The following is a 25,656-nucleotide window of genomic DNA, read 5'->3' on the forward strand; positions in this document are numbered from 1 at the left end:
TTTTAAATACTTAATAGTTTGTAATTATATTTTTAAGAATTTAAGAATTAATAACAAAATTCGAATATTAAGACCAAAGTTGTTCCATAACTCATACTTCACATGATTAAAAATAATAAATAACCTTAATCTTAACGACGAATTAAAAGGCATAGATTTAGAAGTAAATAATTATTAAAACATAAATTACTGTTTTACTGTAATACATAACATAAAAAATAATACTATGTTTGATTTTCAGTCTTGATCTTCTGTCTAGTAGTCATGCTATGACCTCGTACGATGTCTTCATTGACTCCAGGCAACTCTCTCTTTGTCGAAAGTGATATTGTTTCATCTGACGTAAGTTGAAGAACTTGTTCATCTGGCTCTATTTATTGGTTATCATTATGAACCTGAAACGACCGCACCCAGATTTCCAATCCTTACACCGGACACACGGGAAACAGTCTTGCCGAAACCCCATAATTCCGACAAGACAACCGGCGTCAACCGCTTCTTACAAAAAGTTCCACAAATACTAGCTAAGCAAACTATTTCATACTCTACAGCTACTAACAGTAATCATACAAATGTACTTCAGCTCCACAAAACATTTTACATTTATAGACTCTTATTACTCCTCCAACTGGTCACTTCGTGATCCACCCGAACAAGCCACTTAAGCATGTATCCCAAACACCACCTCATCTAGTTACTGAGTCGCACAACCAACCACCCCTAATGACCGAGTAACAAGAGAGGTGGGCTGGAATACTTTATTCCGTCCAGCCACGGAAACCCTTTTCCGATGAACCCTTCGATTCACCATCTTAGCTTGAATCCCGCACTACTGAGCTATAACCTGGTTCTCCAACCACCATGATCTAATACCATAAGCCATAAAAGCTCCTCCAAGGTTCCAGCTCATACCGAGCTTGAGGACTCACCCAACAATACAATTTACAACAATATAAACCATACAAAACCTTCATATTGTCGTTCGATTAAAACACAAACTAACCGTTCAATTTGCAGTCCTACCGTTGGATATGGATCCTGTACTACCCCGAGTGTGTCCACAAAGTTTCAGCTCGATCGGACATCTTTACGACCTCCAAACGGTGTCCTCATAATCCCATCTCGAAAACGTTCAAGATCTATACTTAGCATAAATTGCACCATTTACCAGCAATTTCCCACCTTTCCAACAATTACTTGACCAAGAAGTAACGAGCATAACTCCTTCAATTTAACTCCGAATAACAATCTACCAATTGCTATAAAATCTTGGCTTCTTTGTGATCACGTCAGTGTCATTATCTGTCCGAGCTAATGTCAAATCCGGCGCCGGCGAGCCTCCAAAGTCGGCTCCTCCACACTGTCTTTATCTCCAACCTTCTCCCATTTTCTTTCTCCTCTTCACCTCTGTTCACTACGGCTTTGTTCTCCCACAGCTAATGAAGCTTCCCACATCCATGAGATGACTAACTAGACCCACAAGAGGCCTCCCCACCTCCGCCACGTCTCCCTCTCATCTCCGTCACGACTCCAACTCTCTCCTCTCGTCACGATTCCATCGTTATTCTCTCCATCACGTCTCCCTCCCATTTCCGATAACAACATCTACCCACAGCACAATAACCCTTGTTCCAGGACTCACGTTGCTTATCCTCCTCCTAAGTCGGAAGACGACACGAACTCAACAACAACTCCATGGAGAAGGAGATACTTACACGTATATATATACACGGCTCACTCCTCACCTCCTTACACCATCACCAAACCAGGTTCTCTGCGTTTTATCTCTTTACCCAAACATTGATTAGATCTAACGTGGTGATGAACGACAACAACGGCAACGATAGATAAAACCCACGACAACACTACCACTTATGACGGCTCGCCTTCTCTTCTCCTCTCACGCTACACCAACAACACTAACCCTCCTTTCTCACGTCATTACCAACAGCTCCGCTCTCCTCCTCGTACGTGACGGCCAACCCAAGCTCGTCCTTTTCTTTTTAAAGAGCAAATTAGGGCTTTTGGTTAGCTTTTTGGTTTAAGCTGGTTTAATTTGGTTCCATAAGCAAAACTCAATTAAACCGTATGAGCACATAAATATTTGAATTTGGTTTAATAAAACACTTTCAAAACCAACCGGACTAATCGCTAAACCAACTGGAATTAAACAGATTCCACTCCAATTCCCTAACATAAACTCAAATCATATATTTACCCGGGACACGGGCGTTACAAAACCTTTCCGTAAGTTTCCTAGCAAGTTTGTTAAAGGTAATTTTAGCACACAATGAAAGCATGATAATTATTGAAAACATCAGGACATCCTCATCTCTGGTTGTTTGAGCTGCAACCTTCCTCTAAACAGTCTTCATCAGATGAATCATCGTCAGGCCAGCGACTGTTATAAACAAAAAAAGTTAGATTTTAGATATCATTAATTGTTAGAAAAAAACATTACATTTTTAGTATAGTAATTACATTTTAGCAAGATCGGCCGTTTTGATTCCTGCAATTTCATCTTCAAGTATAACCTTCGAACATCGTAATTGAGACATCAGACATTCGATACCTATTTAAGTATAAGTTTGGTTAGAAATAAAATGATAATTGAATGCAATAAATTTTAAGTGTTACAATTATGAAAATACTTTACAGTACCTTCAAAAACAGATATCCTCCAAAACAAAAGCGTACACATTATTGGTTGACTACAATAGGTAGGAGAGGAAAGAATTTTTCCCCTCTTTTAAAGAAAATCAACACAAGTTTCGCCAACTGCAACACACTCGATCTCTTTGCCACTATAACATTTTTTGTAATAGTAATAGCTAATCAGATACTTAAAATTTACTAATAATATAGTTTAAGTAATACTGATAGTTTTACAAATTATTTTACATGACGTCAAGAATAGTAAATGTCACAACTTTATTATTGGACGTGTAGCCGTTTTGACGATCGAGGAAATCAATTGTCCGACTCTCATTTACATGCATCACCATTCCACAAATATCTAACATAAAATGAATCCCAATGAAATAGAATATTATTTCGTCTTCTTATAGATAGAAATTAATTATAATAGAACGAATACTTGTTTATTAGAAGTTACCAACACAACAGTTCTTCTCATCATGTGCAAATTTCTGCATCATTAATGAATTAATAAGACGGTAGAAATTGTCTGTACTTCTCGGAGGTATTGGAATCATTTCTGTTTGGTCTATGAACATGATCACAAATGGATTGTTTGAATTTCTGAAAGATCATCGGCCACCTTTCACTCTGAATCCTGAAAGCATGTACCAGTCTCCTTCCTTAATTCTGTCATGAAACTTTTCTACATATAAAGCAGCATCTATTTTGGCATCAATCCTTCCTCCCTGTATTAGGAATATAATTTTGTTTGTTAAGTATGATATTTAAACTTGTCATTTTACAAATGACAATAAAAAGAGATAGAAAACATACCCTCTCGTCTGTCAGAATCAAACATTCATAAAAACGTTGCCCATCAATAAAATGCGGTGACCATTGGCTAAGAATTTTGACAGCAACTTGTGGATCACGTACTGTAGGATTCAAATCTTTTACTAACACGACCATTGTTTCTTGTTTTTATTAAGTGGATATAAGTAATAAGGATATAATAGAGTAAGAACTGCAATGGTTTTATAATTTTCATGGTTTCTTATATTTATAGCAAAACAAAGATAATTCGATTCAATTAAAATTTTTATTTTATGTGGCTAGTACAAAATATCGTGTATTACACAAAGAAAGTTGCACGCGTTTCTGATTGATATGAATGAACAATATATCGTTTGTTTTCAAGGTTCTCTTAATTGGTTTGTTGAAAAATGCAGATGCTTGAACAGAAACACCTATTTTGGAAATTTCAAGCAAGGATGATGTACTTTATCAACATCATGCATTGGGCTATAATATGTTTTTTAAACAACTTTTAATCTTCTTAATTTGAAATAATTTCAAGCAACGTTCAAACACTTTTAAATAATGCTAACATAACTAATATAACTCAATATAGTTATGGAATAAATATTTAATTCATGTTTTTACGGAAATTTAAAACATTACAGAAAACAAAAACTAAATATTGCAGAGAGTACTCAAGCGGGAATTCTATGCTTCTCAAATGCATCTTCAACAGCAAGATGAATATAGGAGTCAGGTTTATCAATGTATTTTGGAAAAAAAAAAACTGATCAGTACTGTTCATCAATTAGTTTCTAAATATAGAAGGTTAAATTTGTTATTTACTTGAAGTCCATGAAGAATTGACAGTCGGTACCATCAAAATCTTTAATTCCTGTTTATGAGCAAAAATAAAGTACAATTTAATATATATTCATATACTTATATTTATTTTTATTTTTTAATGATTAGATGTATGAATTTAACTTACCTATGCATGTAGTCTGAATATTCTTCACCCTTTGGATCCTCTATTATATCCGAACACCCATCGCCGTTGGTTAGGAGAACATTATCATCTTACAAAACCGTTTTTTTGTTAAAAAATATAATCAGTCAAAAATTTCATAATCATAATTTACAACTTTTTTAACGGATGATATATTCAACCATTTCATTACCTCCAAATCTGACTCCTTTTCACATTTCGAACAGACAAATCCTCTTCCCGTTTCCAAGCTTGTAACGTTTGAACATATGATTGGCATAACATCCGGTTGCAAAGCAGTCAAGTACATATCCTCTTCGAAAAAAGTTAACTTAAATCAAATCTAAGAAAGTATAAAAGATTACCCAACATAATGTGTCAAGTACATATAAATCTGTCAAACGATATTTCGTTCCATTTATTAGATTTCTCCAAAAAGTGCATGCAATAATATTAGAACTTACTCAATTGACATGATTCTGAATCTGATGTATTGTTCCATCAGACTCCAACGATCAGCACTGTCTTCTTGTCTGAAACTCTTGATTTCCCCAATATTAGTGATGCATCCAATCAAATTGACTGCATAAAATATTTTGATTTGTATTATAAGTAGTAAAATTAAAGTTTATTTAAACAATCCATTAAAAACTAATACTTACCATAAGGCCAACGTCCATGAAACTCATTATCATAAACACGTTTAAAACACAGGTTATTAAAAGGTTTGCAAATAATAGGATCTCTTGCAAGACTTATTCTAGTCTTGTCTGTGAAAATAAAACGATAACCGAGATTGGTTTTCTGGATCTGCTCTTTATCCTCCTTGACTTTGAACCTCTCAACAACATAACTTTGATTTTCCGACATATCAAGATACGGAAGACCATAGAGTGATGCCGGAACTGTGGCATGTCCAAATGAACCCTAGTTCACAGTATATGTATAATTAATATTTAGAAGAATATTAAGTCAATCCATATATACTTGATGACAATCCATATATACTTAAAAATAAAGAAAAAGCAACAATAACAATACCTCTTCGTCAACCGATATTAGTTCTAACAAAACTTCATTCAAATTATTTTTCATTCGCCATGAACGGAACACCTTAACACAAATCTTTCATTGCATAGTTGAGGGATTCACCTTGTTAAGGAACACAAATCTCGCCATTTTTTATAATAGAAACAAAGAGAAATTATGAAGAGATTAGTTTAGAAAAAGTAAAGGATGTAGAAGTTGAAAAGGTAACGTTTTAGTGCTATGTTATATATCTCGACTGTTGGAATTTAAAGAGTGTGTAAAGGTCACATTGATAGATTCGACTCCAATCGTCGTTACCAGTGACATCTATTTTAAAAAAACATTTAAAATACAAAAATTTAGATTCATCGAATCAAGAATAAAATTTATTATATTAGTAAATGTGATATTTTTTTTATTATTATTCATGAAAGTTTTGAGAAAATATTAGTTATGTGAATTCGAAATTATAAAATTTTAAACTAAACCATAAAACCATAAATATAAAAGCATCAACTAATCTTCCAAATTTTGAAAGTGATCTCGCATATCGAAAACTTCAAGACATGGATAGTTGAATAGAATCCGTATACAGTTGCATGCGGTAGTTATCATTGTATGACCTAAAAAACATAATATAAGATAAGCATATATTTTATCAAAGATTGCCGTAATTGTTTAGATTAAACTCTTACCTTCGACATTAACAATGACACCAAATCTGACGATGCATATAATAATGTCGTCTTCAATTTCCCGGAAACCATCATAAAAATGTTCAAAATAACATTGTTGCAAATGGCATCTCAAACGTATACCACTTGAAGATGAAGAAGAAGTTAGTTTTTCTAATAAAATAAGTAAACAAAAATTCTATTAGTATTATATACAAAACCCACTCTTTGTTTTCAATCTCAAATAAAAGTTGATGTTGGACATCGTTGTCTGAGACGTATGCGGAGCTTTCAACATGCACAAGAAGGCCAATCAAATCTAAAAAGCAGAACGAATATATTATGATCAGTAACACATATTTCATATATTTACTTTTTATATGACAACTCAAATAATTGATTTACTACTTACCAAGACACATTCGGATTTACAGAGCCTGAAACGACGTCTATGAAAGATACGAAAGAAAAATAATCTTTTTCATTCAAAGAAGATATCATTTGTGCCGAAGTCATGATGTTTGATAGAATTTTAAATTTCTGTGTTGTAAGTCTAAAATCCCCAACAGCTGGTGTTATATCAAAATTAGAAATAATGATCTAATTTGCTTCAGCAAATACCGGTTCGAAGCGTTGGACCAAACTCCGGTCGAAAGTTCCATGTATCTTTGAACCCTATAAAAAGAATATCAAATTAAATAAGATTCAAGTATGGTTATGATTACAAGTATATGAATATATATTACCTTATTATCCGCTAATACAAACTCAACCACCTCGTTTAATACAGCGCTCCAAACAAATCTTCTAACAATCTTAACCTTGATTCTTCTTTGAATTAGAGAATGTTCTAAATCAGCAAGATGAACACAAGAATACGAATTAGTGTTCATATTTTCAATTTTCTTATACTTCTTTTTTTTTTCTTTAGAATAGGAAGCATTTATTGAATACGTATATATATACTAAATCGACATACAATATCTTGGTTAGAATATTCATTTAACCTTATTTCTTGAAAATTAACATTATCACAAGAGATAACTTACGAAATTGGTTAATATCCATCTTTATTTTATGGTTTTATAGAAATTATCTTGAATATAATTTTTTAAAAAATTAACATATATTATTAAAAGTATAAATCAATCTTTTTCAGAATTCTAATATTATCGTATGAGATCAAGAGTGAATATCTTTGATAGTATACAAATTAAATTTACGAATATTATTGAAATTTTCTTGGAATGTAAATATAATGATTATAGTAATTTTATTCGAGGATAATGTTATTCTGAAATTACAAATATTGTTAACCACTAAATGGGATACGAAGTTTATCCCAATCAATATTAGGCACAACACAATCTTCTACATCTTTCTCAATAACTACTCTAACTTCTTCAAGCCTCTTACGCTCCTCAATCAAATTGATGTGTCCACCTAAGATATCATCAATTAGTGAGAGTTGAGCATCAATTGTTTCAAGCTGACACATGAGTTCGGTTGATTCTTCTTTCTTCTTCATATGCTCTTTCACTATATCAAGAATGGCGGTGAAACGTTTCGCCGTCTCCTTTTGAGAGACATCTATAGATTTTTGAAACGCCTTTGTAACTTTGACAATTGCTTCGTCTTCCCATTCATAATCGGACATGAGTTCTTTGCGTTTTCTAGAACATTCACCATCCATGGCAAAAATCGAAACTATTAAATTTGAAATCAGAATTCTTGTAAGCAAAAAATTGAATTAACGACAGTCAAAAAAACCTTAGAGAACTTACTTGAAAGATGCAAATGATAATCACTTGGTAAAGAAACTTAGAGGACGACTATTTTTAAGAAGAGGCGACGAAAGATAAAAAAACTCAACATGTAGTGGAGACAAATAGTGCTTAAATATATGTACGGAGAGTCACGAAGCCTTTCATATTAGTGTCTCATGAGGTAAAGCCCATTTGAGTTGAACAACAGTTTCAAAGCTATTGGTAATTTAAGACTATAAATTTAAGTGTTAATTTATTGCGTAAAATATAATAGTTTCATGCATAAGTAAAATTATTATGCATGTCCAAAATAACAATAATAGTAAAGGTAAATAACTGAAATAATTGTAAATGTAACTGAAAACATCTAGATGTAGGCGTACAGAAACGCATGCTCATGGTCCCCATCATTTTTTGTACGTGCTCTCTTCCTAGAGTTCCTACAGCACATATTGTACATTAAGAGACTATATTTGAAATAATTATGTAATAAACTAACAAAATAGGGTAACTTACAAACGTCTAAATGTTTCAACTTCTGGAATGTCAGGGTTAAGCCTAATTTGCGTGCATATAGTGTTAGATACAGTCCTCCTACCTACAATACATTTGGAATAGAATTAAGATTAGTAAAGTATTATTAAAAAATCAAAAAATATTAAAATTCTAACGAATGAATTGATCGTCTGTACCTTGGAATATATCAATTACACCCCATCGAATAATTCAAATGAGATTTTCACCTATGGAATCTTTGTAAGCCTCATAGAACTTCCCAGCCGCTATTCCGGTTAACTCACATGTCAAACGCGTATTACTAAAACAATAATCAAGAACATTTATATGTTTAAATGTTTAAATGTCGGAGTCACGAAGGTCGAAACAAATTCTAAGGTACATAAAGTACTCTTGTGTTTCATTCTCTTTCGGTAAATAAACCTGCTCCTCACGATCTTCTACTTCAGTTTCAGCATCTTCACATGATTCAGTTTCATATTTGTCGTCTTCAGTATCATCAATGTCTTCCTCATATTTGACTTCACTATCATCGGTCTCTTCATCCATTATTTCATAAAAGCCTTCATCTTCGTAATCTTCTTCTTCTTGAAAACAATCATCATCAGATTCAGTATTTCCTCCATCATCGTCCTCATATTCAGATCCATCAGAATCACTATCATCCGAACCAGTATCATTGGAATAGTCCATGTGCTTGTCCAATGGATCTCGGCAACACATCTTTAACAATCGACGAATACTATCACTTTGTGATCTAAGCACATAATTGTTGCCGTTATTCGAAACCATCGAGTTTTGTTTATGATTCCAAGTATCTAATATTCCAAAATTGGTTACTTCTCCAATGACATCTTCAAATGTAAGACGTAATTTCATATCAAAATCATGTATAATACAATATAAGTCAACCACAGATATATTTTTAAATATAGAGACGATGTAACATACCGACCAAGTAATCATCACAATAATAGCCACTTTTAATTAGACTATAATCGATGAAATCAAAGTGTTCTTCACCTCCAACAATCGAACCCTTAATAATCTTGGTCTAAAACAAAATAATAATCTTGTATCGATGGGTTGTAGCTCTGCATGACCCATATTGGTCTACAACTTTAAAATTTTCAATCCCAACCCAATCACCAGCATTAAATTTGGACACAAATTTGTCATATACATCACCACGAAAGCTACATTGGATCTTATTACCCTATTAAATTAAAAAAATTATCATATTATTAGCTTATTAATTTCAACCGTGGTCTCATACGATAGTATCATGTTCATAAATTCATGTAATTATTTACGAATTTAAACATTCAACAAACCTGATTATCAGTCAAAACCATCTCTAGGGTTGAACCAAGTCGGACGGTTTTTTCTTCCCATAAAGTCAAGATTCTAACATGGATCTTCCATTCATATTTTGAAGGATTCAAACGTGAAACACGATCAACCGTATTATTCATGACCACAATATAACCTGCATTATGCGATTTCAGTAATTAAAATCAAATATAAAACATACGAAATAAGGGGAAATTCTAAGAACCTTGGAATATATCTGAGTTTTGGATATCGATTATAAGCTCTGACCTGCGTCTATATATACAAACTTAGAGATGGATTAATTTTTTAAATACATAAATTTAAATTATTAAATGAATTTTCATATTTATAATAGTAGTTATGTCTAGATATTTTCTGTAAATATTTCTTCTATATGTTCATTTACTTATTTAAACAATACTTATTTATACTATTATTTTCCGATCATACAAAATCTACTAAATATCATCTATGTTATACTTTTAAAGATGACCCCAATATTTTTATTTCCATCTTTATCACTTTAAATCTACAATAAATATGTTAATACAGTTAATTATCCATTCAAACATTTATATATCAGTTATTTATGTTAGTTTTATGTCCCAAACAATGATTTTTTCCATTTTCAATATTCTCAAATTTGTAAATTTTATAAATCGGTAACTATTCATTTTGCGTATATGGCTTTTACAAATAAAGAATATACATCAAAATATTGTTACATTTTACGTTTTAAATTTAAGAAATTTTATAAATCTACGATATCTACTATTTGTTCTAAAGGCATAACTTTATTAATAGGTAGTTTTATGAGATATTTCACAAATCCAAACTCTATATTCTCATAGAAGTTGTATAGTCTAAAAGATCGAAAAATAATTTATTTATAATTAGATTATTGTTACATCCTGTAGAATGCAAATTAAATTAAAGAAACAAATATTATTGGAATATTATAGGGTGATAAAAATTATCTTCTCCTTGATTTTCTCTTCCATATCATCTTTTTATCACACCAAACGGATGATTTTGGAATTTCAGCATAGGTATGATCAGCTTGTGTATTATTAGTAATCCAATCCGAGAACATATTTCTTGTAATCGTCGAAGAAATCGTATCATCATTCTCTAGATCATCCTTATTAAGAATTCTAGTTTTCCTGCAATATAGTATTCCAAGAATAAAGATTTTTTTTTTAATTAATTAAGTCTTGAAAGAAGACGATCGACATAAAAATCTGGTTCTTGTAAAAATACCTGATATTGAGTAGAAACAAACTTGTAGATTGATCCATCTGATCCATGAAACCTAGGTCAAATGGTTATTAATATTATATGATTAGATATGAAACCACGTTACAAATTGGTAAACAGAATTATTTAGAATCATAAAGCACGATATTATACATATTTTAAAAGGCCAACCAAGAACAAACAAAGTTTTATGATTTATGAATCTTGCTTCCATATAAATCTCTGCATGATCAGTAAACAAATAGGATCAGTACGAACTGTGGTATTATATGATCAGGATACAATTATAAATAGATCTGAGATCATTAAATAATTATATATATATATCAAAATTCAACCTAGAAAATTAAAATATATTATACCTTTATAAAAAGACGAACCAACAACTATCAAAGTTTTATGATTTGTGGATCTTGTTCTCCAATAAACCACTATACGATCAGGAAAAATAAAAAGGATCAGTCGAATACAATTATAAATTTGAGAACATTAAAGAATTATATATCAAACTCAACCTAAAATCACAAAATAATGTACAGTTATTAAAGGACTAACCAACAACTACCAAAGCTTCATGATTAGTAGATCTTGCTCTCCAAGAAACCAGTATACGTACAGGAAGAATAAAAAGGATCAGTCGAATACAATTATAAGATTGAGAGCATTAAAGAATTATATATCAAAACTAAATCTAAAAAAGGACAATATATTTTACCTTTATTAAAGAACAAACTAACAACTAGGAAAGCTTCATGATTTGTGGATCTTGCTCTCCAAGATACCACTATACAAACAGGAAATTTAAAAAGGATTAGTCAATGAAACATTAAAAAAAGCAAGATCAAAATATAAATATAAATTTGAGAACACGACAAAGAATCACAAAAATTCAAGAAAAGAGAGATTTTGTTTTTTGTTTTTTTTGGGTTATGGTCTAAGCAAATGATATCATTGTATTTATAGATGTAGAAGACCTAACTTTTTAGGGTTTCTGTATTATTAGGGTTTTCAGTAAAGAGGTGTATTTTCATCAGGCCTTTTTCCATACAGAAACCCATTTATTATTTTAACGTCGATCTTTAGACTATCTAAGCCCATTAATTTGTTAAAATTTGATTAGGTCATGCCATATTTTTGTCATCTAAACTCCAATTAAACGTATAAGAGAATCATATAGAAATTTGAGAGATTGATCTCACAAATTCTAGTTTTGCAAATAACTTTTTGTGTAAATAGATTTTTTCTGTCGATTTTTTTGATTTATTTTTAATGCGAAAATAGGACAATTTACGTCCAGGGGCAAAGTATTTCAACGTGAGGGGCACTTTTCATTAATGGCAAAACGGTAAAATTTTGCTGAGGTTGAATGTGGGACGTTTTGACTTCTGCTTTAATATAATAGATTACATCACAATAGTGTATGACTAATCATGGAGAGAACCCCGGTTCTGCCCTCCTCCCTTATGCAGAAAACCTAACCTCCTCCAACATGGAGAGAACCTTCTCTTTGCCTTCCTCCCTTGGGGGAGAAAACCTTGCGTCCAACCTCCCACACCTTCCTTCATTGAAAAGATAACCTTGCGCCCAACCTCCTCCACCATAGAAAAAACTGCGGCTCTGCCCTCCTCTAGTATGGAGAGAACATGTTCGAGTCTTTTAGCTATCTCAAAGTGGGTTGCTCTAGCAACCAATGAAACTAAAGACACTTTTCCAACGTTACAAAATTTTTTTATTTGTTAAATTTTCCAATGTATTTCATGGAAGTTTCTTTGACACACCATGATGTAGCCTCTGTCTCCAAGCTCTTATGAATCTATTAACAATGATTTATCTTTTTCCAATCTATCTATGTTTGTTGTAGGTTTGTGTTTGGTTACTCTATTTTTTCCAATAACATTCTCCTCTTTATCTCCTTTTGAGATTGAACGAATGGTAACAATTATGTTTGCACAAAAGAAAAAGGTATACGACCAACCAATCAAGGTTGAGGAATTAAAAGAAAATTAATTTTGACATAATTAATAAAATAATAGAAAATTATAAGCACGACAATATATGAATCTCAAATAATTCAAAGATGAAAATATAAATTAAATAAAACAATCTAAAACTACTACAATAAATTTTAACATACAATATTAGAAAAAGAAGATGCATATATTAATCTTCCATTTTTTTGTCAACATATTAATTTTACCTATTCCAAACTAAAAAAGCAGAAAGTAGGAGTATATTTTGGTTTAAAAAAAATAAGGAAAATTTGTCTTCCCATTAAAAAAGTTTGACCATTAGAACAAATTTGAAAGCAATATTTTTGAATAAATTATTTTGTTAGATGACTAATAGGAGATGATCTATATTTATATAGAAGTGAGTATTTACATTTTTTAGAATTAATAATTTTCTGTATATTTTCCTTAATCCCTTTTCTATTGTATGAGAAAATTTATCCAATGAGCTCATTATTTTAAAAATTTCTTGCTTCCCATTTTTTTGTAAGACGTACTATCGTACGACGATAAGAACGCTTTCTGTTTAGTTGATCTAGTGTTATATAATCTCAGTTGTTATCTTGCATTTGTGTATTCATCTTTTTTTGTTTATGCTACATGTCCTGCAAATTAATAGAAATAAGATTAACACCGTGAGAAAATTATTAATCCCAAAAACTTTAGTTATTAAGCATGAGAAGCTTTGTTAACACTACAAAGTCAAAGATTGCGTAGTATGCATTATGAAATTGAGAAACGAAACAAAATGTAAAGAAACGACGACGAAAACATGTGGTAATATCTATGAATCTTTTTGTATAGTTGCTTCAATTAGAAAACCAACAAATTGCCTTTGGGACTTGTTCAAGAACGATGATGTTTCAAACAAAAGGTTAATTTAAAACAAAGAATAAAATTTTTCCAAGAAAAACAAAGCTAGTCCAAATTATTTTGTTTGGTGAAAAATATGTCATCATCTATTTGCTTATATAGAGTGGTGTATTTACAATCTTTTTCCTTTTAGGATTAACAAATTTTGTTTAATATACTAATATTACAATTCTCTTATGCATCATTTTACCAATCTTGACAACTGTGATTTCAATTTGAGTAAAACAAATTGTGATTTATGATCGTTAAAATTGACATATGTCACAATCTAGTGAGTTACTAACTTTGATATGTGATTTCCGATCGTTAAATTTCACACGTGTCACGATCTATTGAGTTACTAACTTGAATATTTAATCTTTAAAACTGACACGTGTCACGATATGGTAAGTGATAATTATCTTATGCATCGTTTTACCAAGCTTGAAAACTGTGATTTTAATTTGAGTTAAAAAAATGGTGATTTTTGATCGTTAAAATTGACATGTGTCATGATCTGATGAGTTACTAACTTTGATATGTGATTTCAGATCGTTAAACTGATGAGTTACTAATTTGGATACTTAATCGTTAAAACTGACACTTGTCATGATCTGGTGAGTTTTTAACTTTGATCTCTGATCATTAACACTAACACGTGCCACAATCTGATGAATTACTAACTTTGAGAACCAAGCTTTAGTATAATAAGATTCCATATGAATAATAATCTTAAGATTTGATATAGCTTAACCGTATAAGCCAAAGTTTCAATTAAAAAAAAAATCAAACACACAAAGTTTTAAAAGAGATATAGTCAAACATTCTAACGTATTGTTTACAAAGTCGACGTGATTTTTCTGATGTGGCGAGGCGATTTTGCTGACGTGACAATGACATTCTTTGTAATTACGTTTTTCTCATATAACATGCAATAGGAGCTGAATATAGAAAATAGACCCAAAATATGATAGTAATAAAAAAGAATAAGTTTTGTATAGTTTTGATTATTTTATCTAAAATGTATTGCATCTGACTAAATCTTCCTAAACAAAACAAAGAGAGAGAGAAACTAAAAATTGAAACTTACTTCTTAGCCTTGATTTTCTTCTTTTTTTGTCTATTCTCTTTTCTTCATTCGACGAATCTCCTAAACCATTTTCAAAGTGAGAAATGGTCAGTGCACTTTAAAATCATTTTTACACAATCTGATATTAACTGTAGCGAAGAATTTCTGTCTCACGTTAGATGCTTTTCTTGTAGGAGAAAGAGAAGTTGACGAAATGTTTTGGATGAAATAAAATACAAAGAAAACAGAGAGACATACCGATGGAAAAAAAAAAAGAGAATTGTAAGGACTTATTTAGAAGGAAATCTGTGTAAGATCGAAACTTTATTTTATAATATAAACGTACAAATCATAACTTTTTAATATGAACCTACATGTCAATTCATAATTTTGAACACAAAAACTATTGTGAAACTCAGAATTTGGTGAGTATATATAAAACCAGGATGAACAAACAGAGAGCCAAACTTGTGAAATCTGAAAACAAAAATTGTAAATAGAAAGACAAAGACAAAGAACAATCAATCTCGATCTAGGCAGCAATACTTAGAATCAAAACACCGAGAGAAGGAAAATAGAAGAAGAGAGATCCGAGTGATATATACCTTTGGCCTTTGTAGCCCATGTCCGTTGAATATCAACATACACTTCAATTTTGGAAATTCATTTTGTTCCATTTGTTAAAAAACATTGATTTAAAAAACAATTGTGATGTGGTTTAATCTCATTGGATATGTGACTTGTGCTTTATATGATAAAGGATGTATTAAATATATAAAATAGAACTTAGGAGGGTGTATTGAAATTATGATTTTAGAGAATTTGATGAGATTTAGATAATTTGGAATTTTGATAGAATTTAGGGAAGTTGATATGATTTTCTGTAAAATTATTTCAAATTCCACCTAAAACCATGAGATTTAAATTTCTGTATTTTGAACTAAACAAATCCGGTCAAATCCTACAGAATCTCTAAAAGTAAAAATCCAAATCTACAAATTATCTTGAATAACAATAGATTTTAAAGTAGATATTTAAATCATCAGTTTAATAACAATGGATTTTAATAGACTTTTTAAAATTCATGATTGAATAACATATGATTTGTAGATTTTACACAAATCACTTAAAATGTTAAGTTGAATACACCCCTTTATATAAGACAAATTTAAGTAATAAAACTAATTATGAAACTGAAAGAATATGAAAGAACAGTCAATGAACAAAATTAAATATATTAACTAATATAACATTTATTTATTGCTATATTGTACATACATGTGTATGTGAAAAGTGTATATATATATATATTTCATGTAAGAAGAATAAAATAAAATAATAAAGATGGGGAAAACTCTAATATGTTTTTTCTTCTTATTTTTCTTTTCTGTCCAGAAAATAGACTCTCTTCTTGTATTTAGGAGATTTAATATTTCAATTTGGAATCGTCTTTCAGGTGGCAAAAAACTTATGATCAATTGTAGACAGGGCAAAGGTGAAGCGACCGACGTTGTTTTTCTTCCCTTCAATGGTCAATGGACGATTTACTTCAGAATTTACCCAAGAACTTTGATATGGTGCAACATATGGAAGGTAATTTCTTTCACATTCTTCGTGTGTCTAATTTTGCTACAATATTTTCTTATGTAAAATAAATATCATTTCTGTTATCGTATTTTATCAGGGGCCTGATTATGTGCAACATGCACATTTTAACGCATTTATCGGGAAAGAAAGCTTTATACATAATGTGTGTGGAGGTAGAAAGCCTAATGTATGTTTGTGGCAAGCACAAGAAGATGGAGTATATGTACGAAATAATGCAGTTGGAACCTTTAAACTTATGCTTAAATGGGATACAAATATTTCGACAAATATTTTATTCTAATTAAATATATTTCTGAAGAAATGTTATTATTTTACCAATATCTCATATAATAAAATGTATTGAGAGTTTAAACAAAGTGCACCACTAATTATTTACCATATTTTACTAGGTTTTAAACAAAAACTGTCTCCTTTTAGAGAACTTTAATTATTGTATTTATATTTTACTTGGTTTGTAAACAAAATGCACCACTATCAATAAGTATGATGATTGATATATGTGTTATTGTTTGATAGAGAATAAAACTTTCAATTTGACCAGTATTCATGTTTAAAATAAAATAAAAATATAGAAAAAAGTAATGGATATTAAAATTTACATTATTTTGTTTTCTTGTCAGCGGACCCCTTGTCCACTTCCAGTCTATGAACCCACTTTTTTAATGGGTCTCATGTCATCTTATTAGGTCTATAAACCCATAAATATCTGACAGTTGGTTTGTTACGTCCAGAAGACTTTAAAGACGTGTTTACCGTCCTAACTATATAACTAAAATATATAAAAAAATAGCTAGGTAACATATATATTTAATTTAACAAGATACTAGATTTTAATCCGCTGTACACAGTGTGCATATAATTTTTATTATTTATATTTTATATTGTATTTGTTTGTTAAATATTCGATGTTTTGCAAATAAGAAATTACTAAATCTCCCGTTTGTGCGGCTAAATGTTTATATTAACTTTTAACCCGTAATATACTTTATGACTATCTGTTTGTTATATTTAGTTTGTTTTGTTTAGTATTTTAGATTCTCTTTTGATTTTTAACTCTTATAACGAAAAATAAGGGATCTAAATACATAACAAGTCATTTATATGCTATGCTTACGTCACATTTTTTTTAATAATTTAACTATTTTATACAATTTTAGTTAAATCAACTTAATTTTTATATGTCAAATATTATAATATTAATAGTGTTGACAAATAATAAAATAAGGATTTAATCCGTGTTAACATAAATTTAATAATATTTATGAATTCTAACATATCCTCTTTATAACTCATCTACTATATAACCATATTATATAGTTTAAAAAAAAAATTACATATTTTAATATTTTATCAAGTTTATATATATATATATATATATATTAATTATAATATTTAAATAAATGTGAATCGAAGTTTTTCTTACGTTAAGAATCAAAGCTCACAGGTTTTGGAAAACAAAATAGTAATCAAATTGTTGTTTTCTTTCTTTGCAATAGATTTAGAGACAGAATATTTTTAATATTGCAACGCACGGACCACCACCTCCTTGCGATCTCATGCCCAATCTCAGTCCATGGGACCACTTTTTCTTAATGGGCCTCACGTCCTCTCACTAGGCCTGTGAGCCCATCCATATCCGACGGTCAGTTTGCTACGTCCGGGAGGCTTTAAAGACTTGTTAAAGTTCCTACAAATCATGACATGATCTTTTCCTGTGTTTTGTCCTCACTCGCACAGTACCGATAGTCACTTCCCAGAAGGTCACCCATTCTAAGACTACTCCAGCATAAGCACGCTTAACTTTCTCAGGCCCTTTGACCGAAAAGATATTTGCACTTTGGTGATATAGGTGGCCAAATCAAATCTTTTAAACCTCTCTGCAAGTCTCTGAAATCGAGATGTCACAATTCACCCCCACTAACATATCGCAATGTCCTCGTTGCGCACCAAGACCGTCACCCCCTACGGTGTGAGCCCACATGACTCCACACTCGTCTAGGTTCAGCTCTGATACCACTTGTACGTAATGCCCCGACCACCACCTCTTAGTGGACCCTATGCCCAATCCCAGTCCATGGGACCACTTTTCCTTAATGGGCCTCACGACCTCTCACTAGGCCTGTGAGCCCATCCATATTCGATGGCCGGTTTGCTACGTCTGGGAGGCTTTAAAGACTTGTTACCGTCCCTACAAATCACCACATGATCTTTCTCTGTGTTTTGTCCTCACTCGCAAAGTTTCGCAGTCACTTCTCGGAAGGTCACCCATCCTCAGATTACTCCAACATAAGCACACTTAACTGTGGAGTTCTCTCATGTCCTTTGACTGAAAATATAAGTGCACTTTTGTGACATAGGTGACCAAATCAAATCTTTCAAACCTCTCTGCAAGTCTCTGAAATCGGGATGTCACAAATACACAAGAGAAGGTGTGGTTAAATATATCATATTTTCTGTTTTTATATTGATCTTGCTGTATTTTTTAGTTAATAAAATATTTGGGAAACAAAATCTAACATATTGCTATTTTTGAAAAAATATTCAAGGATTAACTTTGTTAAAAAGTTTTTAAATAAGTACAATAAAACAATAGAACCTAAAATATACTTTAAAATGTATATATAGATTAATAGATCAAGTTTTTAAATAAGTACAATAAAACAATAGAACCTAAAATATACTTAAAAATGTATATATAGATTAATAGATCCGTAACACGCTTCTCGGAAAAATCCAGCCTTCGACTAACCGGTGTTAATGTGCAAAAAAAGTAGACTAACCGGTTAATGTGCAACAAAAGTAGACTAACCGGTTAATGTGCAACAAAAGTAGTCTGCCTTGTGTTCGAACTTCGAAGTAATCAAAAATAATTATGTCGTATTCACCCCATGCATCTTCTTATAATTAAAAGAGAACTACAAGTTAGAAATGTCCAAAATCAGTAATTTTGTTACTTAACTTATTCCTTTTGTCGAAATAATAAAAATTTTCTTTTTAAAAAATTGTAAGTATTTCCTTCAGAAGATTCCAACACCACTGTACAATCAACAGTGTTTCGATTCAGCAACAGTAACTAGATCTTGTCCAAACTTCCTGAGCCACCAGAGTAAACACAAGCATTACAACTTGTTCCAAGAAGTGATGTCATTATGTATTTATCTTCTCCACCAACCACGGGCATAGCCACTCCTGGTTTCGCCGGATTCGTAAAATCCTCTCTGTATGTTCTTCCTAAAACACCCTCCACGTTCTTGGACAACTTCAAGAACCGGAACTGAACCTCAAGATGAGCAAAACAGTCATTCTCCGGTCTCCCGTATTTATGGATTATGTTGTCTTCCTTTGTTACCGGAACCACGTTGACCCAAATCTCTACAATGTCTTCTAATGTGACCAACACGGAGTTTATGTCTAAGGTTCTCTCGATCTTTATATAGTCTCCCGAAGGCATCCACACAGATGCATCTCCTTTTGGTAAAGAGATCTCTTTTCCCTCGAATGAAAAACGAAGATGGTCGACTTGGTCGTCCCATTTTCTAGCCTTTGTGGCCTCGAGTGAGAAGGTTTTGCTGTTGGAGCCGAATATCAGACCTAAGGATTGGATCCATGTGAAGTCTCTGCTACGTCCAGAAGGTCGCAGACCAATGAAACGTGCATTGACTTGGAAGTCAACGTCGGAGACAAGTGCGAAATGCTCATCGCGTTGGCCGTGAAAGTAGAAGACAACACCATCTCCGCCGATGAAACGTGGGTCTAAGCATGCTGATCCTTTTCCATTGCAATTAGGTTTCCGATCTGTTATGGTAAATTAAATGATATTACTTTCATCGTTTAAGTTAAAGAAAATTTTATTATCAGTAATGTTTTAGTATTTTTTCACATGTTAAAATACTACGTAAATATATTATATATTTTATATGTAAGTTTCTCTTTCTAATTAATAAGCTAAAAAGTTTAGATTAATTTAAATAATCTCTATTAGAAATATAAAATGACATTTTGTGAGAAAAAAATGTCTTAAAATGGGACTTATTACTAAATGTTATGAGTATTGTTACTTACTTCGGCAAGTAGGTTTGCATATAGGGTTAAAGCAATCGATGACGCAGGCCTTGGAGCTTCCTGCTGGAGGGGAAAACGAAGGGCATTGCTTTGGACAAGTTTGCTTCTTAAGGAAACATGGGCTCTTCCTTTGGAAACATGTCTTTGTTTCCACCCCTGCTTCGAGTTGTACGATGAACGTAAATGCATAGAGCGTCACCGCCAATCCAACGTAAAACCCGGTTTTTAGATCTCCCTTCATTGTTTTACTTCTCTCTTGGGAAATTAATTTATTGTCTCCCAAATGTGATCTCCTTTTATAGAAAGCATGCATGCTTGTCAAGTTGGAATTTTCTTAGTTAGGAACAATTTAATTCATTTGAAAGTTTTATGTATACACACCGACACAAACACACACGTTACTTTCTTTCTAAACCAAATTATTTGAATATATTTATCGTAAAGTCAATCCTCTAAGATGTGTGTATTGTTTCGATGGTGGTGACAATACTACGTCGAGTGGTTATTTTATTTATTTAATATACTAGTAGATCCATCTAAACTTATACACACTACAACAAATATGTACATTGATAGCAGACGGATATAGCTCATTTTCCGTCACTGCTATGAAAGATGAGATTTTTTTTCGCTTACTTTTTAATAGCATCTTATTAACGCTATGATAGGAAAATTATGTAGCGGGAAACAAAAGTGACTTTTGTCCGCCAATACTTAGTGAAATTATTCACTTAATCGCCAAATAAAAAAAAAACCCAAAAACTCGACACACTCTCTCTCTCTCTCTCGTTACAACCTAAGCTCAACCTAAGAAGATTTCTTCTTCTAAATTCTCTGTGTGTGCTCAAATTCTTCTAAATTTCTTATCAATTCTTCAGTTTTATCGCCGTTTGTGAAAAGCCCCAATTTCGCCGTTTGTGAAAAGCCCCAATTTCGCCCTAAATCTCCATATCCATCGCAATTGATAGCTCGAATCCATTTTTGAGGCATGTCTTTCTTCTTCCTCCTAATTTCGTTATTTGTTTCGATTATTTGTGATTTCAAACAGCTTTTGATTTCGATAAGGGTCAGATTTAGTTATCTGTTTTGTTAGGGTTCGATTTATCTAGATTTATTTCGTTATCTGTTTTTTAGGGTTCGATTATTTACAGATTTTGAGAATGTGGAGTTTCGAATCCATCTGTTTTGTTAGGGTTCGATTATTTACAGATTTGACTCAAAAATAGCTTTTGGATTTGAGTATTTGCGCCTTCATAAACTGAACGATTTTTTTTTTTTCCCAAGTGTTGGTGATTGAAATGTTGGGGAACTGAAGCTTCTCATTTCTCTGTACTCACACAACAGGTTAGTATCACTCAACCAATAGTTAAACATTATTATTACACACGAATATTGGTGATTGCTATGTTTTGTCCTTTGAGTCTGATTCGTATAAATAGTGATTAGATTAGTGAGATTTTACACAGTTAGATATTGGTTTAAGAGCATCTGTATGTGTCTGAAGTAGTGCAGTATTGTCTGAATTGTTGCTTAATGTGAGCTTTGTATAATATGTATCTCTATTTTATCTATAAAGGTTAAAATTTATATTATAACATATAATGTTGGACAAGGCATGGGTGCATCTATGCAGGTAAGGAATTATATTTCATAATTAGGTTTTATTTTGGGTTTGGATACTTTAAGATGTTCTTTTAGTTATGATTTTTTTCTTTAATTATCCATTGAAGAGCTGATCCTGGTTATAAAAGTGGAGCTTGGAAATTTGTAAGGGATGTGTCTGCGGCTTTAGGTGACATAGAAATGATAATATGTCCTTGTAAAGACTGTCGTAATGTAGTACGACAGTTAAACAGTGTTGTGGTTGAGCATCTTGTAATAAGAGGGATGGATGAGGCATACAAGGTGCATAGTGATTGGTATCATCATGGAGATGTGAAGTCAGTAGATGAATTTCAAAGTAAACCAACTCAGTGGAATGAGGAAGTTTTTGAGTTATATAAAGCTGCTGAATTTTTTGATCAAGAGTTGGCTTTTAGAGGTGACTTAGCTGACCAACCTGTGGGCGACTTAAGTGAGATTGCAGAGGGTGAGGACCAACAAGAGGATGAGTTCCTTGCAAAGATCCGGGATGCTGAAACCCCACTATACCCTAGCTGTTCAAACCACAGCAAGTTATCGGCTATTGTGACTTTGTTTAGGATTAAGACACATAATGGCTGGTCGGATAAGAGCTTCAATGAACTGCTTCAGACATTGCCAAGCATGTTGCCAGATGGTAATGTCTTTCACACATCATTGTATGATGTCAAGAAATTTTTAAAGAGCTTTCATATGGGATATGAAAAGATCGACGCATGTGTTAATGATTGCTGCCTCTTCAGAAAGAAGTTAAAGAAGCTTGATAAATGTCCCAAATGTAATGCTTCACGGTGGAAGACTAATAAGCGGACTAATGAGGTAAAGAAAGGTGTCCCACAGAAAGTATTAAGATATTTTCCAATTATACCAAGGCTGAAGAGAATGTTCAGATCAGAGGACATGGCTAAGGACTTACGGTGGCATTACACTAACAAGAGCACTGATGGAAAACTTCGACATCCAGTAGATTCTGTTACATGGGCTCAGATGAATGAGAAGTATCCTTCATTTGCAGCTGAAGAAAGGAACATACGGCTTGGGCTGTCCACAGATGGATTTAATCCATTCAACATGAAGAATAGTAATTATAGTAGCTGGCCTGTGCTATTGGTAAACTACAATTTGCCTCCTCACCTTTGTATGAAGAAGGAGAATATAATGTTGACATTATTGATTCCTGGTCCACAACAACCAGGTAATAATATTGATGTCTACCTAGAACCTCTTATTGAGGATTTGAATCATCTGTGGAAGAATGGAGAGCTAACGTATGATGCTTTTAGTAAAAGTACATTTACTCTAAAGGCAATGCTTCTCTGGACCATTAGTGATTTTCCTGCGTATGGAAATCTTGCTGGTTGTAAAGTAAAAGGTAAAATGGGATGTCCTATGTGTGGGAAAAATACTGATAGTATGTGGTTGAAGTTTAGCAGGAAACATGTCTACATGTGTCATAGAAAAGGTTTGGCTCCAACACACAGATATAGGGAAAAGAAGACTTGGTTTGATGGAAAAGTTGAGCATAGGAGAAAGTCAAGAATTTTAACTGGTCATGAAGTTCATCAGAATCTGAAAAACTTCCAAAATGATTTCGGAAATGTGAAAAAGGCTGGGATGAAGAGAAAGAGAACTGTCTATAAAGAACCAGTGTTTGACAGTGATGATGATGAAAGTGAATCCGATGAAGATGAGGAAGTAGAAGTAGATGAAGATGAGTTATCAAGGTGGAAGAAAAGATCCATTTTATTTACTCTGCCTTATCACCAATAAAGAATACTTTACCATCACAGTCTCCTCTCAGGAAGTCTCCAGTAAGTGTTTTCATATGTTATGAAGTTGTTTTTGTTAATTATATGATGACTGATGGTTTATATTGTAAACATGGCAGCGCATTAATAAAGTTATTTCCAAGGAGAATAAGAAGTGCAAGTTGATGGATTTAACTGAAAAGAATAGGGTTGTGGCTGAAGGACGATGGGGAACAAATGATCCAGAACATAAGGTTCACTTTACTCGCTTGGGTTCTAATGCAGTTAAAGTGTGGATAGATGTTGTGAAGGTGAAAAATGTAAAAGTTTGGAGGCCATCCGATGAAATAGAGATTATTGAAGATGCACTTAGCTCCTGCATTGCTTGGCCAGAGAACAAGGTCATTATGTCTTAAACTGATGGTTTTATTGTGTAATGTTAAGTACTTGAGATTGCTTGTTTATTTTGGATGTTCTTGAGACTTTGATGGTAAACTGATGTTCTTGAGACTTTTGTTATGTATTTTGGATCTGAGACGTTTATTAATCAGATTTTATGAGATTTTATAAAACAGGTTATGTGTGCTATAATCACATATCAGAAAATGCTATAAAAGTACAGGTAAACGTTATGATAAAAGAATATACCATAGCACAGTAAACAAGATAAAACAGCATTTCGCAACAGCTATATTAGATATGTATAACATAGCACGAAAAATTAAATATTGTATAAATTTTTGCAAAATTATAATCTTGATAATACAGCAGTTTATTAGAGCTATGCTATAAAACTATAACATAGCACGAAAAAACAAATGTTGTATAAATTTTTTCAAAATTATGATCTTGATAATATAGCAATTTCTTAAAGCTATGTTATATTTTTATAACATAGCATACGTAATAAGTGCTATTGTATATGGGGTACATATAATAACAGTGCCCTAAAACAGCGCTCATGAAAACGCTATCAAAGACCTATGATAACGTTTTTCTCTGGTTAACAATGTGCATATTTGTTGTAGTGACATTTTACAATTTTAATACGTTGATCTATTAATGTTATCATTTCATATCGATCACTTTGTGAACAGCGATAGATAAATCTTTTAGAATTGACAATCTTGAATCCCTTAACAAAAAACAATATTATTACGTTTCATTTTATGGGAGCACTTATCTTATTTCATCTGTTAATACGTGCTAAAGACACGGCGTCATTGGGTAAGGTACTTCGCAACTATTCACATGTTCGTGTATGAGTAATCACGGATCTAGGGTCAAAGATATTAGTTTACTATTGAAGTGGAACTACACCAAATCTAATTTAAGCACTACTTTATTTGCTATTCCATATGTATAATAATCTTAAGAATTGATATAGCTTAATCGTATATAAAGCCAAAGTTTAAATTAAAAAAAATTCAAACTCATAAAGTTTTATAAGAGATATAGTCAAACATTCTAACGTATTGTTTACAACGTCGATTATTTTGTTGCAAAATTGATAACATAAATTTATTTTAGTATATCGGATTCAGAATCTAAATTTAAGTAGGGCAAGTGTATATATGTTATAGTTCCACTAACTTGGAGTCAATGTTTTTTTTTTTTCACAAATGGCATGTGCCATTCTTGTTGACTATACTGTATATATTAAA

General features: G+C 32.0%; 2 protein-coding genes and 1 long non-coding RNA gene across 3 annotated transcripts; 2 read left to right on the forward strand and 1 right to left on the reverse strand.

Annotated features, from left to right (window-relative positions):
• The first annotated feature begins 16,264 nt into the window (after nucleotides 1–16,264).
• On the forward strand, nucleotides 16,265–16,897 carry LOC104760057 (S-protein homolog 23-like). Its single transcript, XM_010482907.2, has 2 exons — nucleotides 16,265–16,526; nucleotides 16,618–16,897. The coding sequence occupies exons 1-2, from the start codon at nucleotides 16,278–16,280 to the stop codon at nucleotides 16,819–16,821; spliced, it is 453 nt and encodes a 150-aa protein (XP_010481209.1). The 5' UTR covers nucleotides 16,265–16,277; the 3' UTR covers nucleotides 16,822–16,897.
• Nucleotides 16,898–19,398: 2,501 nt separating this feature from the next.
• Nucleotides 19,399–20,921, reverse strand: LOC104758931 (uncharacterized). The gene is made up of 2 exons (XM_019239273.2): nucleotides 20,604–20,921; nucleotides 19,399–20,336 (listed from the first exon to the last, which is right to left on the reverse strand). Exons 1-2 carry the CDS (start codon nucleotides 20,914–20,916, stop codon nucleotides 19,615–19,617), a joined length of 1,035 nt encoding a protein of 344 aa, XP_019094818.2. The 5' UTR covers nucleotides 20,917–20,921; the 3' UTR covers nucleotides 19,399–19,614.
• A 966-nt stretch (nucleotides 20,922–21,887) lies between these two features.
• On the forward strand, nucleotides 21,888–24,776 carry LOC147925399 (uncharacterized). Its single transcript, XR_015583908.1, has 4 exons — nucleotides 21,888–21,947; nucleotides 22,180–22,236; nucleotides 22,334–22,664; nucleotides 24,646–24,776. It is a non-coding gene; the product is annotated as an uncharacterized LOC147925399 (long non-coding RNA).
• Nucleotides 24,777–25,656: the final 880 nt, after the last annotated feature.

Source organism: Camelina sativa, chromosome 16 (genome assembly GCF_030686135.1).
Source record: "Camelina sativa cultivar CO46 ecotype springtype chromosome 16, ASM3068613v1".
Taxonomy (NCBI): Eukaryota; Viridiplantae; Streptophyta; class Magnoliopsida; order Brassicales; family Brassicaceae; genus Camelina; species Camelina sativa.

Bases quoted from the DNA above. Each gene is read 5' to 3' on its own strand.
- LOC104758931 (XM_019239273.2), bottom strand. From the start codon at position 20,916: ATGCATGCTTTCTATAAAAGGAGATCACATTTGGGAGACAATAAATTA. The intron at 20,337-20,603 runs GTAAGTAACAAT...TTACCATAACAG, and splicing joins ATGCAAACCTACTTGCCGAA to ATCGGAAACCTAATTGCAAT.
- LOC104760057 (XM_010482907.2), top strand. From the start codon at position 16,278: ATGGGGAAAACTCTAATATGTTTTTTCTTCTTATTTTTCTTTTCTGTC. The intron at 16,527-16,617 runs GTAATTTCTTTC...GTATTTTATCAG, and splicing joins TATGGTGCAACATATGGAAG to GGGCCTGATTATGTGCAACA.